The 12274-nt window shown below is 47.3% G+C and overlaps 3 protein-coding genes across 3 annotated transcripts in view; 2 read left to right on the forward strand and 1 right to left on the reverse strand.

The window, feature by feature from the left end:
* Window positions 1-12274, reverse strand: part of WDR54 (WD repeat domain 54) — a 33794-nt gene that overhangs the window by 15441 nt on the left and 6079 nt on the right. The window lies entirely within an intron of this gene.
* LOC118668837 (retinol dehydrogenase 12-like) lies at window positions 301-7310 on the forward strand. Its single transcript, XM_036334074.1, has 6 exons — window positions 301-585; window positions 769-1008; window positions 1302-1391; window positions 5760-5948; window positions 6436-6542; window positions 6679-7310. The coding sequence occupies exons 1-6, from the start codon at window positions 408-410 to the stop codon at window positions 6865-6867; spliced, it is 993 nt and encodes a 330-aa protein (XP_036189967.1). The 5' UTR covers window positions 301-407; the 3' UTR covers window positions 6868-7310.
* DCTN1 (dynactin subunit 1) overlaps window positions 11512-12274 on the forward strand; it is a 30714-nt gene continuing 29951 nt past the window's right edge. Inside the window, exon 1 of the mRNA XM_036334059.1 lies at window positions 11512-11606. The gene's annotated coding sequence lies outside the window, so the exon portion shown is untranslated. The remainder of the gene's footprint in view (window positions 11607-12274) is intronic.

The following is a 12274-nucleotide window of genomic DNA, read 5'->3' on the forward strand; positions in this document are numbered from 1 at the left end:
TCCCTATCAGTTGGGGAGCAAGGGAATGGCCCCACTTGGGCATAAAGTGATTCAAGACATGAGGAATTTGATTTCTTGCTTCCCTCGTCCCTGGAACTCTGTCAATTCACTTTAGATGCAAATCCAAGTTTGGCTCAGTGGCAGATTTGAGCCTTGGCAGGGTTTAGGGCTCAGGGAAAGCCCTTCTGTTAATTTTTGATTGGAGGTGAGGCAATCAAGTGCTCCGGTCACACAATTTATAAGGAGGAACTCTCTCTCAGGTTCACATGGGTTGCTTGAGCAAATGTGAGAGCGCCTCCTTAAATTTTGCATCTTGGGCTCCACCACGGCCTTACTGCCGCCCACTCAGCACTGACTAGCTCTCTCCAACCCTCTTCCCACTCCGGGTGGTAGGCTGGTCATCTGCTATGCCACTGTGGTCTCTACTCAGCACCCAGGCCTGGGGTCCTGGCTCTGTCCTCCTCATTCTGGTCTTCCTGCTCAGACTGAGTGTGCGGCTCTGGCATCAGACTCGGCTCTGGGACCTGCAGCACTGCCCCACAGATCTCACCGGGAAGACGGCCGTGGTGACTGGGGCCAACAGCGGTGAGTGCTCCTTCCACCCTGTCACCTCACGAGGGGCCTCAGCCCCAACAGCCTTCCCCGGGAGGGCAGCGGGGAGAAGCAGCACCCACTGTCAACACCTCTGTCCCTCCCCCTTGCTCCTTTACCCTCTAGTCACTTCCCAGACTAGCCTGCTCTGAAGCTGCCCCCCACGCCCCCATCCAGGTATCGGAAAGGTTGTGACCCAGGAGCTGGCCCGCCGTGGGGCTCGGGTGGTCCTTGCTTGCCGTAGCCGAGAGCGTGGACAGCGAGCCCTGGCTGAGATCCAAGCAGCCACGAAGGATGCCAGCCTTCTGCTTGGGGAGGTGGACCTGAGCTCCATGGCCTCCATCCGGAGCTTTGCCCGGTGGCTCCTGCAAGAGTGTCCCGAGATACATCTGCTGGTTAACAACGCTGCAGTCTGTGGTATGTGCCCTGATGTGCTTCCCCCAAACACATCTCAGGAGGCTCCTTCCTAGATCAGGGACCACAAAACAGGCATCCCCAAAGCCTCACTTGTGCGCCCTGCGGAAACACTCCTGACTCTCCCACAGCCCTAGAGAGCCCGCCTCAGTTATAGCCTCACATTTAATTGCCCCATCTTTGCACATACATGCTCCTAGAGCATTTCTATTGAACCCCAATATATCGCCCTAGACTCTGTCCCCCTCGGTATATTTGCTCCATCATCCGCTTCATGTGTTTTCATTTCCTCCCAGGAATCCCCAGGACACTAACCCCAGAGGGCCTTGATCTCACCTTTGCCACCAATTATATCGGGCCCTTTCTGCTCACAAATCTACTGCAAGGTAAGGAAATGTGCCTGCCCTCTGTGTCAGCCCGGCTTCTCCGTCCCAATAGCATCTTCCTGGCAGCTTCCTTTCCTTTGGCACATAGCAGGGGAACCACCCAACGCAAGTCAGGATTAGGATTCTGGTAATGGAACCAGACAGTCCAACATGTGCCGGGGTCCAGCCCCGGGGGTCCAGGGGTTCCCAAAGGTGTGGACGGAGTCGGCGAAGAATGTTTTACACGGAGACAGCGTTCAGAACTCTAGCTCTCTTTAGTCTCCGTGGACCTTCCTGTGCCTGGCTGAGGCCACAGAGAAGGATCCTGAGGCAAACTGAGCCTTTATTTTTATAGTCAGAGGTAAACAGGTAGTGGTTACCAAAGTTACACTGTTCTTGTGAGTTTCACTCCTTTACACTGTTCTTGTGAGCTTCACTTGTTTTTGTTCTTGTTCTTGCTGCACTTCCCTCAGCCCATTAGCTTTCCAGGTAAGATCTAGGGAGCCTTATAAGGTCAAGCCTAATTATGCTAAGAGGACTGTGCCCTCTAAGCTGGGACTTGTTTGTGACTTTGCCAACAGGTCAGCCCGAGGTTTAACCCTATAGCAGCTCCCCACAAACATGCAACCAAGAGGATAAAAGATCCCACTTCTCCCTCCCTCAGCTCTGAATTCCAGTCAGACCAGTAGAGTCAATCATCTCAGCCGAAGCTTCCTGAGGTTGGCACTAGGTCACTAGGAACATAAACACCAAGAAGCTCAGGGGCCAGCAGGGACAACAGCCAAAAATTCATTGCCTTGGGCCCAAGTCTATTGACTTTCTGATTTTGTAACCCTTTCTGATTAAGGAGGTTCGAGGTCTTCCTGGGAAGGTGTGTGTGGGGAAATGGGTGGCAGGCAAATTCTCCATAACATATTTTCCTGTGTTGTGAAATAACCTCTTTTGTAGTCAGGTAATATAGGTCTAAAATACAAAATTGAAGATGTGTAACAGGGTATACAGAAAAAAAAGTCTCTTTGGCTCTGACCGGATAGCTCAATTGGTTAGAGTGTCGTTGTGATAGGTCAAGGTTGTGGGTTCAATCTCCCATCAGGACACATGCAAGAAGCAACTTCTGAGCCCTGGCTGGTGTGGCTCAGTTGGTTGAGCATTGCCCCTGCACCAAAAGGCCACTGGTTTGATTCCCAAGTCAGGGCATATGCCTGGGTTGTGGCTCAATCCCCAGTAGGGGGCTGCAGAGCAGGAGGCAGCTGATTGATGTGAATCTCTCTCTCTCTCTCTCTCTCTCTCTCTCTCTCTCTCTCTCTCTATATATATATATATATATATATATATATATATCACTATCTCTATCTCCCTCTCCATTCCACTCTCTCTAAAAATCAATAAAAACATATTTTAAAAAAGAAGCAGTCAATGAATGCATAAATAAATAGAACAAATCGATGTTTTTCTCTCTCCCCCCTTTCTCTCTCTAAAATCAATAAGTGAGAGGAAAAAAATAAATTAAAAAAAATCTCCTCTCCTTGAAAATCAACTTTCCATTCCCCTCCTTGGAGGCAACTACTGTTGTCAGGACCTACCCTTTAGTGACTGATTGCATTAACCCAACTGGAAATTGAACAAAGAGTGAGCCAAATTCTATGCACTTTTGAGTATGAATATTTTTTCTCTCTTCCCCCAAATTACAACAAGGTGTTTGCACCTTCCTCAGTATTAGTGTTTTTTCTTTCTTTCGTTTAAAAAAATATATTTTATTGATTTTTTACAGAGAGGAAGGGAGAAGGATAGTTAGAAACATCGATGAGAGAGAATCATCAATCAGCTGCCTCCTGCACACCCCTACTGGGGGAATGTGCCTGCAACCAAGGTACATGCCCTTGACGGGAATCGAACCCGGGACTCTTCCATCCCCAGGCCGACGCTCTATCCATTGAGCCAAACCGGCTAGGGGTTGCTTTTTTTTTTTTTTTTTTTTTTTTTTTTTTTTTATTAAAAAGCATTTATTGCCGAAACCGGTTTGGCTCAGTGGATAGAGTGTCGGCCTGCGGACTGAAAGGTCCCAGGTTTGATTCCGGTCAAGGGCATGTACCTGGGTTGCGGGCACATCCCCAGTAGGCGATGTGCTGGAGGCAGCTGATCGATGTTTCTCTCTCATCGATGTTTCTGACTCTCTATCTCTCTCCCTTCCTCTCTGTAAAGAATCAATAAAATATATTAAAAAAAAAAAGCATTTATTTGAGCAAAAGTTGCTGCAGCCTGGAATATAGAGATTCAGGTGGCAACCTCAATTGTGTTCCTAAGGAATGGTTTCTTAAATTGTTTGTCTCTTCCCTTTTATAGTCTATTCTCCCTTCTGCCACTTCTAGAAGTCACCTTAGCCATATCACTTTCTTGCTTAAAATCTTTTGAAGGTACTCTGTTCTTTATAGGATAAAGTCTAAGCCTCTTCTTCTTCTTTTTTTTAAATATATTTTTATTGATTTTTTACAGAGAGGAAGGGAGAGAGATAGAGAGTTAGAAACATCGATGAGAGAGAAACATCGATCAGCTGCCTCCTGCACACTCCCCACTGAGGATGTGCCCGCAACCCAGGTACATGCCCCTGACTGGAATCGAACCTGGGACCTTTCAGTCCGCAAGCCGACGCTCCATCCACTGAGCCAAACCGGTTTCGGCTGAGCCTCTTCTTTTTACTTACAAGACTGAGAAACTTACTTTTTGCCCTTCCTTAACCCTCCCCACCCCCCAACTCCCAATATCCAGCCAGACCATCTGTAGATCTTGGACCACACTCTATTTTCCCCCTCTGGCTGTGTTTGCACATGTGATGTCTTCTATTTGGAAAATCTTTTCCCACTGCCCTAGGCTGGCTAACTTTAGTTCATCTGCCAAGACTCAGCACAGATATAGCCTGTGCTGTGATCCTGCCCTGACACCTCCAACTCTCCAGCTGCCCCAATTATCAGGGGTCCCCTAAGCCCTTTGTGCACCTCTCTGTTCTCAAACTAACATTGCTCCATGGGGATCAGTCTCCACCTAGGCTGTGAGCCCTTTTGGTTTTTATGTCACTGTGTCTGCAAGTTTGGGGCCTGTTGTCCTCTTTAAGAATAATTTTCTCTCTAGCAAGTTTTGGCTCAACAGCATCTGTTCAAATTGCCACTTGTGATTCTTCATTTCAATGTAGGGCTCAAAAGAGTTTGAGCATTTTGAAAACAATACTGTAAACTCATGTGACAATTACTATTTTTCATAATTTACACAATCCAGACTTTTTTTTGTGTAGTTAATACTCGTTTTTTAAAGATTTAACTTGTTTTATTTCTTTTTTCTTCTTAATTTCTTTTTAAATTTGTTTTATTGATTATAATTTTATTTTTGTTCCTTTGAGAGATGGTTATTTTTTAAAAAACTACTTTCCCAAGTATCTCTGCATATTTCTTTTCCCCCAAACCTAGTGTCCTTATGTCCTTAGCACCCATCTTGGTGTCTGTCACAATCCAGGGGCCTAATTAACATTTGTGGAATGAATGAGTGTATGAATACATGAAAGACAACTCTGACAGTGTGTCCTAGCCTCTCCTTTCTTTTTTTAATCCTCATTTGAGGATTTTTTTTTTCATTGATTTCTAGAGAGAGTGGGAGGAGGGAGGAAAGAGAGAGAGAGAAAGATTGATGTGAGAGAGACACATCGATTGGTTGTCTCCCGAATGCACCCCTACCAGGGCTGGGGAACCCACAACTGTGGCACGTGCCCTTGACCTGGAATCAAACTTGCAACCCTTCTGTCCGCAGGTTGATGATCTAACCATGGAGCCAAACCAGCTAGGCTAGGGTCACCCTCTTCTTTCTCCCCTCTTAGTGGTCAAACATAAACAAGGATCAATTAAATTAGTTCCAGCTGGCAAGTGGAAGAAAAGTACTAAACACTAAAATAAAAGAGGAAGCCCTAACCGGTTTGGCTCAGTGGATAGAGCATTAGCCTGCAGTCTCAAGGGTCCCAGGTTCGATTCTGGTCAAGGGCATGTACCTTGGTTTCGGGCACATCCCCAGTGGGGAGTTTGCAGGAGGCAGCTGATCGATGTTTCTCTCTCATCGATGTTTCTAACTCTATCCCTCTCCCTTCCTCTCTGTAAAAAATCAATAAAATATATTAAAAAAATAAAATAAAAGAGGAAGAGAGTGTTAGGAAAGCAGTTAATGAACGTGAAGTCTCTGTTCCCATTAAGTTTCCCTGTGCCTAGCCCTGGTGCCTGGGCGGGGCCCACTCCTGAAAGCCCTGGATGGGCCCTGCTCTCCTGGGACCCCCTGGAGAAGCAGGCTGGGGAGTGGGCATGGGAGTTGACACTAGGACTCAGACTGAAGGAACGTGGTCCTCTCTCCTCCCAGGAGCGCTACAACGGGCAGGGTCAGCCCGGGTGATAAACGTGTCTTCCTCTTGGCAAACACAAGGGTACTTTGATGAGGAACATCTGACAGGGGCTGGTGGACCTTTGACCTTCAACCAGAACTATTACTGCAGCAAACTGCTTTTGACCTCGATCACTGGGGAATTTGCCCGGAGGCTTCAAGGGACAGGTAACCGCCTCTGACACCCCCTATTCCTCCACTCCCAATCCTTCACACCTCTCCACATGTCCTGGCCATAAATTACTCCCAATATATCCCAAGCCAGCTGTTAATGTCTTCCATTTACCACCTGTACCCCTATAGTTCTCTCAACCCTGTCCTCATGTCTCTTTTTCAACCTTTTCCAATTCTCTTATCACCGGTAACACCCCTCCTCTCTCAGTATTTTCCAATACCAACACCACACATCACGTTCCTCCTAAAGTTAACCCAACACTTTCAAATACTTGTGTCTCCTTACTGGCTTGGGTAGCACCATTCATGTAAGTTACAGAGCACTCATGTCCCTCGTACCACCCCCAAGTCTCTGGTCGCCTTTACCCAGCTGACCTGGTAGGATCCTTCCCTGCTTGCACATGGCAGAACCACACTCAATCCTCTCTTCCCATCATCCTTTCACCTCACTTTGCATTATGCTTCTGTCTCACCACCTCAGGTGTGACTGTGAACTCTGTGGAGCCAGGTCTGGTGTACACGGAGATCATGAGGCTGTTACCTTTGTACTACCGCTTCTCCTTCTGGATCTCCAGCTTCTTTATTAAGGTGGGGAGAGGAGGAGCTGGTTTGGCTGGAAGAGGGTGGTGTAGGGCTCTACTTCTCAGTGTCCCCAGCCCGCCAAAGCCTGCCTGGTGAGACCGCCCGTCCTTCCCCTCAACCCCCACTCTCGGTGTTTCCACAGGATCCTACACAAGGTGCAAACCCAGTTCTCTACCTGAGCTTGGCGAAGGAGCTGGATGGTATTTCTGGAAAATATTTTAGCAGGTCCTGTGTGATAATTCCTCCCGCAAAAGCTGCTCAGGATCCTCAGGTGGCCGAAAGCCTCTGGAATGCCTCAGTCAAGCTAACAAACCTGGACAAGGTGGACTGATCCTCTGAGACCCACATCTAGAGTTCTTCAACATTATTTCCTTTGAATCTGTATGCTTTTGTACTTTAATTATATTGTTATTTTGTTAAACTCACAAATCAGATATATTGCTATTATTTATAGAGTGGAGATTTGTGTAGCTTTACCTGTATGTTTACTATTTTCTTTGGTCATTCTTCTTTCTTGTGTCTCAGATCTTCCATCTGGGGTTATTTTCCTTCTATCCAAAGTACATTCTTTAGAAGTTCCTTTAGTGAGGATTTGTGGTAGACAGAATTCTAAGATGCCCCCAAGATTCATACCCTCTGTGTATACATTCTCTGTAATCTTCTCCCCTTAAGTGTGAGCAGAACTAGTGAATATGATGAAATTTCATGTCTGATTATGTTATATACCTGAAAAGTGGGATTTTGCTGAAGTAATTAAAGTTTGTAATCAGTTGGCTTTGTGTTAAAGGGGAGATTATTTTGGGTGGGCCTGACCTAATCAGGTGAGCCTTTTATTTATTTTTAAAATATATTTTGATTTTTTACAGAGAAAAAGGGAGAGGGATAGAGAGTTAGAAACATCGATGAGAGAGATCAATCAGCTGCCTCCTGCACTCCCCCTACTGGGGATGTGCCTGCAACCAAGGTACATGCCCTCGACCAGAATCGAACCCGGAAACTCTCAGTCCACTGAGCCAAACCTGTTCGGCAGGTGAGCCTTTTAAAAGTGTCAGACCTTCTCAGAAGTCAGAGATCCTCTTGTTTACAATGAAAGAAGCAAACTGTCACATTTTGGAGGTGGCCACATAGCCTCTAGGAGTTAAGACTTCAGTTCTCCAGTTCCCAGGAACTAAATTCTGCCAATAATCACTGAGCTTTGAAGTGGACCTAAAACCCAGATGAGATTGCAGCCTTTGATGACACCTTGATTTCAGCTTGGTGAGACTCTAAGGTCCCAGAGGAGCCAGCTAACCTGTGCCCAGACTTCTGACCCAGAAACTGAGGGACAATACATGTGTGTGTATCTATACTAATAAAAGGGTAATATGCTAATTAACCAGACATCTTCCAGACGTCCTTATGGACAAAGCCACAGTGGCAGGGGCTGAGGCAGAGGTGGTTAGGGTGTGATCAGGCTGGCAGGGGAGGGCAGTTAGGGGGCGATCAGGCCAGCAGGGGGGGCAGTTAGGAGCAATCGGGCCCACAGGCAGAGGTGGTTAGGGGGCAATCAGGCTGTCAGGGGAGGGCAGTTAGGGGCGATCAGGCTGGCAGGGGAGCAGTTAGGGGGTGATCAGGAAGGCAGGCAGAGTGGGTTAGGGGCGATCAGGCAGGCAGGCAGGTGAGCGGTTAGGAGCCAGTGGTCCTGGATTATAAGAGGGATGTCTGACTGCCAGTTTAGACCTGATCCCTGTGGGGTCCTGGATTGGAGAGGGTGTAGGCTGGGCTGAGGGACCCCGCCCCCCCCCATGCACGAATTTTGTGCACTGGGCCTCTAGAGTGTGTGTGTGTGTGTGTGTGTGTGTACATATATATATATGTATATATATATATTTGTGGTATATATATGTGGTATATATATATTTTATATATATATATGGGAATATAATTTCAGAGAGGAATGGAGAGGAAGAGAAAAATAGAAACATCAATGATGAGAGAGAATCATTGGTCAGCTGCCTCCTGCATGCCCCACACTGGAGACTGAGCCTGAAACCCAGGCATATTCCTTGACTAGGAATCCAACTGTGACCTCCTGGTTCATAGATGGATACTCAGCCACTCCATACCGGGCAGGCTACACGTGTTCTTTTAAGCCACTGAGTTTGTAGTAATTTGTTATGCCGCAATAAAAAATGAATACAGAACTTAATTATAGTAAACTTCCTCAGATTTATTTATTTATTACTTTACCTTCATTTTTTTTTTAATATATTTTATTGATTTTTTACAGAGAGGAAGGGGAGAGATAGAGAGTTAGAAACATCGATGAGAGAGAAACACCGATCAGCTGCCTCCTGCACATCCCCCACTGGGGATGTGCCCACAACCCAGGTACATGCCCTTGATCGGAATCGAACCCGGGACCCTTCAGTCCGCAGGCTGACGCTCTATCCAGCGAGCCAAACCGGTTTCGGCACTTTACCTTCATTTTTGAGGGATCATTTTGCTGGCTAAGGAGTTATAGGTTGACAGTTATTTTCTCATATTGCTGAGTATTTCTTTGTTCTCTGGCTTTTACTGTTGCTATTGAGAAGTCAGATGCTAATATAACAGTTACTTTGCAGGGAACTGCCTTTTCTCTCTTGCTCCTTTTAAGATTTTATCTTTGTTATTATTTTTCTACAGCTTCACTTTTATTAATCCAGACGTGCACTTCTTTGTTTATTCAGGTAGGAATCCCTTGGATTTCCTGAATCTGAGGCTACATATGAATCTGTATTTCTCTTTAAATTCAGTCTCTCTTTTATTATCTTCTTTATTTATGGATTTGCAATTAGATGAAGGTTGGACCTTCTCACTATATCTTTCATGTCTCTTCCACATTTTTCTTCTTCTTGTTAATGCTGCATTTTTGTCCTTTTTTCTCTTTCATTTCTTAAGATCTGTTTTCCAATTCATTAATTCTTTCTTCAGCTATGCAAAAAATTAATAGAAACAGAGCTAGCTTATGAGGTTGATGAGCTGCCCACAGAGCCACTTTAAAATGGAGCTGCAATCCCAGAGAAACTGCCTTGTACATTTTATGCTCCAAGCTTTGCAAAATAACCTTTGGCCTGGGCTTAAAGCAACATTGCCTTCCAAAGAACTGTGCGCAAAGAAAGCAGATGTTATGACTCTTGGACTGATGTCTACCAAACTGAAAATTAAAAACATTGTTTAGAATTAATATCACTATGTGAGCATATGTCAACCAGTAGAAATACCTTCCTTCTATTGATTTATTGTTCCCCTTCCCTGTCTCATTAATACTCCTTGCCTTTGTCTCTTAATTGGAACACTATTGGGCTTCTGCTGAATCAGTGCTTCCCAATAGCTTTTTAAAAAATATATCTCAAATAATGCTTGTTGCCTCTCATTTTGAAAGGCTATTTATTTTAGGTTAATTGCTATGACTAATCTTTTGTTTGTGCCATCTAAGAGCTCTATATTTTAATTCCTATATTTTTATTACTATTTTTAAAAAAATATATCTTATTGATTTTTTACAGAGAGGAAGGGAGAGGGATAGAGAGCTAGAAACATCGATGAGAGAGAAACATCAATCAGCTGCCTCCTGCACATCATCTACTGGGGATGTGCCTGCAACCAAGGTACACGCCCTTGACTGGAATCGAACCTGGGACCCTTCAGTCCGCAGGCCGACGCTCTATTCACTGAGCCAAACCAGCTAGGGCATACTATTTTTTATAATTGGTTATTTTGCCAATCTACCTAGTCAATTTTTATAATTGCTTGTTCCTTTGTTATATTAAAATTTGTTTTTAAAAATATTAAACCTATTCATTTTACACACAGTAATTGAAAATCCCAGTATCTGTAATCTTTGCAGTTTTGAATAATTTTGGTAGCTTCTTTCTCATAGTGTGCTTAGTCACTTTGACCACTCATGGTTCTTGGAACTATAGCTATAGGAATTATTTAAGGCCTGGAGTTAAAGTGCATTCCCTAGAGAGGGTTTATATTGAGTTTGGCCAGGTTCCCAGGATACTCTACCGACTTGGGACCACTGTGTCTTTGGATTTGGGGTGCACTCATGTGGTATACATTTTGACCCCAAATTTGTATGTGTACAAGTAGTATATTATTTTGAGTTACCAGAAATAATTTTTCTCCCACTATACCAAGAACCAAGGATGAGATAGGCTTTTATCCTTACAGTTGCCCTCGGAGAGGTACTTTTAAAAACACACACATATTTTTATGAGTTTTAGAGAGAGGAAGGGAGAGAGATAGAAACATCGATCTGCTGCCCGCTGCACCTGCGTGCTCCCCACTGGGGATCGAGCCTGCAACTTGGGCAGGTGCCCTGACCGGAATCCGACGGTGACCTCACAGTTCATAGGTCGATGCTCAACCACGGTGCCACGCTGGCTGGGCAGGGTTTGTACTTTTAAATGTTTTCTCTTTTTAAATAAAGAAATGCCAAAATGCCATTACGTAAATTTGCGTTATTTTATATCCGCATCATAAAGGCGTGAGAATGCCTGTATCCCCATACGGTGGACGACACTGAGTAGCAGCCAAAATTAAGTTTTTCCTCCAGCTAACTGACGAGATAGGTTTATTACTATTGTTTTAATTAGCAGTCTAGCACGCAAAAACTTAGCCATTCTCGGGGGAACCCTTCGCCCAGGGCAAAAATTCCTCCAGCCCCTCCGCGCTGCCGCCACCATCCGGCAGGGGGCGCTGGCCGCGCCGCGCCGGAGCCTGTGGTCCTAAGCGGCTTCCCAGGCCCAGTGCGCACGCGCCGCTTTCCTCCAGGTGTCCAGCTCTGTGCCTGACCGACGCTCCCTCGGCCGCGCTCGGCGCCCCACTTTTAGCCTGGACCGATGTTTGGGGAAAAGTAGTGTGTCCCCTGGACGCAGAGCGCCTCTGGGCCTCAGGGGGAGGGGGTCTGGGGTGGACCTAGAGTGGTCGGACGGCGCGTCGGGCAGCCCACACGGGCGGGGCGGGGCGGGGCGGGACCGGCTCGGTCTTGGGCGTCGCTCGCCGGTGGGGCCGGAGCCGGGCGCGGAGCCCCTGACCGGACAGGTACGCAGGCGGCGACCCTGCCAACCGTCTCCCCCGCCGCCCCCCGCGTGCTCGCGAGGTTGCCGGCGGGGGACGGGGGGCTCGGCGCTGGCCTGGGAGCAGCAGGAGCCCGGGGTGCGGGGCGGGGGCCGCGGGGGTGGGCCGCGGCGGGGTGGCCGCCCGCCCGGGTCCGGGCTGGTCGCGCCCAGCAGAGCGCTCCGTCCGGCGCTGTTCTCTGCGGGCCCGAATGGTGGTGCCCCCGCCTCCTCCGGGATCGCCGGGGTCCCCTCCCCGCTCCTTCCTGGGGCGCGCCCGAGGCACCCCCGGACCCATTCCGAGCCACAGGCTTCTCGTGGGCACGTGGTTGAGAAGTTGGTATCAAACAAAAAATAACCAAAAAACATAGAGGACTCGAGCATGGGGCCTGGGTGCGGGTGTGGGGTGTCTGCGCTGCCCACTGCGGGGTCCGCCCTCGCCGGCAGGATGACCCTGGAGAAGTCATCTTGCGCATCCCTCGTCTCTGGGCAGAAGCGCAGCTCAATCACGCAGGAGAGGGACTCCGCCGAATTGAAAGGGAAAGTGATTTAAAAGCGGCGAAGAGAGCAGCAAGCCCACGCTGACCACCGACCGACCTGGTGTGTGTGCTGCAGGGACTGAGAACCAAGGAGCTCTGGGACAGAGCTGACATT

The sequence above is a fragment of the Myotis myotis genome, unplaced genomic scaffold (assembly GCF_014108235.1).
Source record: "Myotis myotis isolate mMyoMyo1 unplaced genomic scaffold, mMyoMyo1.p scaffold_m19_p_14, whole genome shotgun sequence".
In the NCBI taxonomy this organism is placed as follows: domain Eukaryota; kingdom Metazoa; phylum Chordata; class Mammalia; order Chiroptera; family Vespertilionidae; genus Myotis; species Myotis myotis.

Excerpts from the sequence above, each read along its gene's own strand:
- LOC118668837 (XM_036334074.1), top strand. The coding sequence starts at position 408 with ATGCCACTGTGGTCTCTACTCAGCACCCAGGCCTGGGGTCCTGGCTCT. Across the intron at positions 1,392-5,759 it reads GCTCACAAATCTACTGCAAG|GAGCGCTACAACGGGCAGGG; the intron begins GTAAGGAAATGT and ends CTCTCCTCCCAG. Across the intron at positions 5,949-6,435 it reads CCGGAGGCTTCAAGGGACAG|GTGTGACTGTGAACTCTGTG; the intron begins GTAACCGCCTCT and ends TCACCACCTCAG.